Source organism: Otolemur garnettii, unplaced genomic scaffold (assembly GCF_000181295.1).
Source record: "Otolemur garnettii isolate 467f Iridium unplaced genomic scaffold, OtoGar3 scaffold00019, whole genome shotgun sequence".
Lineage (NCBI taxonomy): Eukaryota > Metazoa > Chordata > Mammalia > Primates > Galagidae > Otolemur > Otolemur garnettii.
Window position 1 is genome coordinate 27,248,701 of NW_003852414.1, and position 5,337 is coordinate 27,254,037.

The 5,337-nt window shown below is 42.8% G+C and overlaps 1 protein-coding gene across 3 annotated transcripts in view; it reads right to left on the reverse strand.

Annotated features, from left to right (window-relative positions):
• Positions 1 to 5,337, reverse strand: part of WDR37 (WD repeat domain 37) — a 51,937-nt gene that overhangs the window by 29,282 nt on the left and 17,318 nt on the right. For all 3 annotated transcript variants that reach the window (XM_023511368.1, XM_023511369.1, XM_003786842.3), the window contains 3 exons: positions 4,911 to 5,006; positions 4,375 to 4,439; positions 448 to 583 (listed from right to left, as the gene is read on the reverse strand). In XM_023511368.1, coding sequence (XP_023367136.1) covers positions 448 to 583; positions 4,375 to 4,439; positions 4,911 to 5,006 — 297 coding nt within the window. The remainder of the gene's footprint in view (positions 1 to 447; positions 584 to 4,374; positions 4,440 to 4,910; positions 5,007 to 5,337) is intronic.

Sequence of the window (5,337 nt, forward strand, 5' to 3'; positions counted from 1 at the left end):
GACAGGACACCACCCCCAGGACCACGGGAGGCAGGATGCAGACAGGACACCACCCCCAGGACCACGGGAGGCAGGATGCAGACAGGACACCACCCACAGGACCATGGGAGTCAGGATGCAGACAGGACACCACCCACAGGACCACGGGAGTCAGAATTCAGACAGGACACCACCCACAGGACCACGAGAGGCAGGATGCAGACAGGACACCACCCCCAGGACCACGGGAGGCAGGATGCAGACAGGACACCACCCACAGGACCACGGGAGGGTGGTGCAGGGCACAGTCTATGCTCCTATATCTAGGCCAAACGTGTTGGCTAAAATTTCCCCTCTGTCCTGTCATTACTTCCAGGATCCCTCAAACACAGACAACTGCCCTCAGTCCCGGGTCAGCTGTTAGCAACACTGCGCTTCCGCAGGCTGGCAAGATCAGTGCATACTCACCAGCTGATGCAGTGCCCAGCACCACGGGCTGTGTCCTGGCGACACTGACATCCCAGATGCCATCCCTGTGGCCGATGTACTCCTTCACCAGTTGGCAGACAGCCCTGGAGGTGGTGGTCTTAAAGCTGGATACAATCTACAACAGAAAAGGAAAGCAGCATTTTTAAACAACTTATTGAAGTGAATTTTTCAAAGTTCAGAAGTACAAAACGAGAAAGATATCTTGGGAAATACAGAAATCATTGAAGACAATCTTTGAAGCACTAAAAGAGCAATGCAAGCACCAAGGGGACCACCTCGGTCTGCATGGCACCCCAGGCTGTGCCAGAGATGGGCTGAGACCCTCTACCCCACTTTACCGTGTGCACAGTTGGGTACCAGTGTCATACACAGAGAAAGGGCATCCTGAGGGACTCAAGTCATTCACCCCCAAATCAGATGACAGAATTTCCTATTTTTTTTTAAAAACAGCACATAGCTAGCTAGCCAGCATCCAGGACATTGTCAGGAGGGCACACCCACACCCTTCTTGAGGATTACTTTGATCACTGGGGGACTTTTTTCTTTTCCATTTTTGACAATTACACCAACCATATATTATCAAGAGGAATAAAAGGCCATGGTAGGGAGGAGTCAAAAGATGAGACTCTAACAGGTAAGTAGGTTTGTTCAGACTGTTTATTGAGCTCTTGCTGGGAGCAAACACTGGGCTAAAGGAGGGCCCCGTGCATGGATCTGGCCTTCGGAGCCCGCGGTGTGATGGAGACAGACACAAAAACCATGCAGACGACAGGCACACACAGAAAGCCGAGTGAGACTGGCATGCACAGAATAGTTCTCATTTTCTCTTAGAAGGAAAAATATAAAGTGAGTGGAAGAAACTAGTCAAACACAAAGATTTCTTCAGTTTGGTTTTTAAATTTTTCTCAGATAAAGAATAACTTTTTACTTTACGTATATGAGAACAATGTACATTACTTAGAATAATGAAATCATAGAGTTAAGTAAAAAACAAAAATCTGGTGTCACCATATATCTTATGTTAAAACACAGATTTAGCAAAGCCCTGAACAAGGCATCTGAATTCATTCTTACATTAACACATTAAAGCACAATCCACAATCCACTGTACATCAAGTCAGGTGTGCACATTCAAAACATTCCCCCAAACAGTGAAACAAAAAGGCTGACATATTTACCAGGAATATAAACAGGTACCACTGGACATGGTTTAAACTTAACAGGAATTAAAAGAACACTTGCTCAATCTCAAACCCATCATAATCTTCTCTTTCTGAAAGATAATATCTTATGCAACCCGGCAAAATTAAGTCTCCACATCATGAAACGTGCTTTTGGTTATTAAATAACAACATTTTAGGAGGGACTAAAGTTAAAGAACACAGAAATAAGTTAATATTTGTAAGTTTACAGTGGCATATTCTAAGTGTCCCATCATTTCTAACAGAAGTACTGCAGTCTTGTCCTGAACCCTCTCGCTCCTGCCCCAGCTGCGTGTCTGGCAGAACAAGGCGGAGAAGGAGCGAGTGCAGTGACGTGGTCTCACATGTTGCCTCCCATATATCCAAAACTCTCTGCCATCGATTAAATGACTCTTTGCTTTTAAAAATGGTGACTAAGTCACAATTACAAACTCCCCAAAACAGACCAACTCAGAAAAGTCATGACAGAAAAGCAGCGGAAGAAAAGCAATGAGCTGACACTTACACCTGCCTCCTGTACCACCTTGACTGGGGATGCAACCGGAGCACATTTTAAAACTCAGAAATGGCTATTTTCACAGTGACAGACGCTTATCTTTATAAGAATATCTACCAACAGGGCGGCGCCTGTGGCTCAGTGAGTAGGGTGTCGGCCCCATATACCAAGGGTGGAGGGTTTGAATCCAGCCTGGCCCAACTCAACAAAAAATTAGCTGGGCATTGTGACGGGCACCTGTAGTCCCAGCTACTCAGGAGGCTAGAGGCAAGAGAATTGTCTAAGCCCAAGAGCTGGAGGTTGCTGGGAGCTGTGATTCCACGCACTCTACGCAGGGTGACAAGGTAAGACTCTATCTCTTAAAAAAAAAAAAAAGAAATATATATATATATCAACATCTCACAAGTCTCTCTAAAGAGGCCTGCAGGTTACACTGCCTCAGATCCTCCCAGGAGCTGATATCAGAGAGACATCACCAGCCTCCCAGGAAGTAGCAAGGCAGCCTCCTCTGAGCCCCCGCCACCCCCCCCACACACACACACGTGCCCCTCCACACACTCAAGTGCTCCTGCTATCTCACCAAACTGCTACTTGCCTCTCACAGCTCTCAGTCAGAAGGAAGTAAAGTAATGGATTTTTCTTGTTGCATTCATGCTTAGCTTTAATACCAAGAATACATGCTGGAGTACAAATCAGAATATATTCTGTTACCAAGTTATTTAATTTTCAGATAATGTCTTACATTTTCATTATTATTTTTTAAGATAGGTACACATCGTGTGCAAGATGCTATAAAGACCATTAGTAATATGCCTCCTATAAATTCAGATAAATTTCTTGTACCTAAAAGGACTGGGGCTTTGTCTCTAATACATTTTCTAAGGTGTCTACTGTTCATACTCTCTTAACTTTGTCCAAATCTTGTTCTGTATCGCTCATGGTAAAGGATAACTTCATGAAACTCTTTCCTTCTCTACTTCAGAAATAACAGAAAGCTTTGGAATCCTAAGACCATGCATTATATACACACAACTTGTAAACACAGAAGAAGCAACACAACTGAAGATAATGTAACAAGAAATTAAATAAGGAAGAACATAATTTCATACTTCCTTTTGAAGAAAAAGATTAATTTATTAAAAATTTCAAAACTAGGGTGGCGCCTATGGCTCAGAGAAGTAAGGTGCCGACCCCATATGCCAGAGGTGGTGGGTTCAAACCCAGCCCCGGCCAAAAACTGAAAAAAAAAAAAAAAAAATTTCAAAACTTGCATGTGTCAGCTAGGTATTACATGACAAAAAATCAAATAATTTAGCAACTTACATTCTAGATGTCTTCTAATAAAAGAAAACAGTTAGAAAATGCCGGCCAAGTTCAGAATTTCTTTTTAGTAACAAAGAATTGTCAAAAATTTCAACTACAGAAAAGCAGCAGCTGGATGAGACTTACTCCCAGCCCACCTCACCACAGTCACCGCCCACTCACACCCTACGGAGCAGCACGCAGGGAGCAAACCGATAAAACCCAGAGCTCACAGAGGATGGAGCCACAGCACATGCACTGAAATGCAACTTTCCCCCAGGTTCAGCAAAAAGGAATGTGGTTTCACTAAAGTCAGGTAATTAATTTAGCTTCTATATCTGTAAATTAATCTGCTCTGTCAGAGACAGATGGATTCCCAATCACATCTCTGCCACAGTAAGGAGGTCAGCACAGATACATTAAGAAAAAACAAAATACATAAATGCCCGTTTGCCTCAGAGGCAGACCTTCAGTTCCTGATCATATGCAAAAAAATAGAAGGGAAAAAGATAGTGAACCAAGATGTAAGTTTAGCTCAGAACATAATTTTCATAACTTTATACCTATTTGTAAGCTTTCTCTAAATTCAAAACAGGAAAAGCATGCTCACATATACTACAAAACCTTTATATCAAGCCAATTAACAATCAAAAACATATATTCCCTCTAAAGACAATATATTAACTAATACAGAATATATTAATCCCAATAAATGCTAGTGTAAATTAGTCTGTCTGCATCCTGTGGCCATTTAAAATACGATATTGCTTTCAGAAAATGAACTGCCCTAAAAACCATTTATGTTTTTCTAATTCACTTTTCTAACTGGAAAATATGCAAATTAAAGTACACGTCTGCACACCTTAAATACCACAGGACTGGCTCGAGCGCCAGCGCCTGGCATACCTTGCTGGTGGAAGCCTTGTATGTGGTCTTCAGCTTCTGGGAAAGCTGACTGGTGCTGTGGCTGGCTGCAGAGACAGAAGCGACAGTCAGCACAGCTGTGCCCCAAAGAGCCACCTCACAGGGAGAAAGTGGAGGGAGCCCCACAGGTTCCTGTTGTCCACAGCAACACCAGCAGGGGGCAAACCCTGAGAGCCTTATTCTTTTAGACCAATGCTTTTCAACCTTTTTATCTCACAGCACTCTTGAACCGTAAACTTCTGCAGTATAAATTATGTTGAACAAAAAAAGAGCAAAAAAGAAAAGAATATGCTTACTATGCTTTGAACAGTCAAAAATAATCTAATTAATACCCTTTACAATTTTTCTAAGCACATCTAGGAACTGTCTCACGGCACAATAGTGTGCTGCAGCACAAGGGTTGAAAATCACTGGTCTAGACCCACACCCAAGTTTGGAATTTCCAGGTTTGAGAGTCTTTCCCTCAGTGCTGAAGCTCTGCACCCTGCAGAGGGACACTGGCACGTGGGTCACCTTACCTTTCGTCTTGAGTTGGCCCTTACTCAGTTCTGCTCCATCAATAGCCTGTCCTTCAGCAGCTAATCGTTCGTTAAGAGTATCAATTTCTCTACGCACTGGGAATAAAAAAAAAATTTCAAAAACATAAAGTACATTTTTATTTTTAAATGTACTCACCAGTTCTAGAACTTCCGCACATAAAAATGTTATGTTAATATCACCTAAACAAAGATGTAAATAATATTCTGATAAGCAAGATCACAAGTCACAGAGTTCCCAAAAAACTCAAGACATCATTCCAAATGGTATTCTTGAAGATATCATTCCAAAAGTAAAAGCTTACACGTGCCTGCTACCCTGTGAAGACAGCACCATCAGGGCCTGAGCAGGGCTCCCACTACCCTGTGAAGACAGCACCATCAGAGCCAGAGCAAGACTCCCACTACC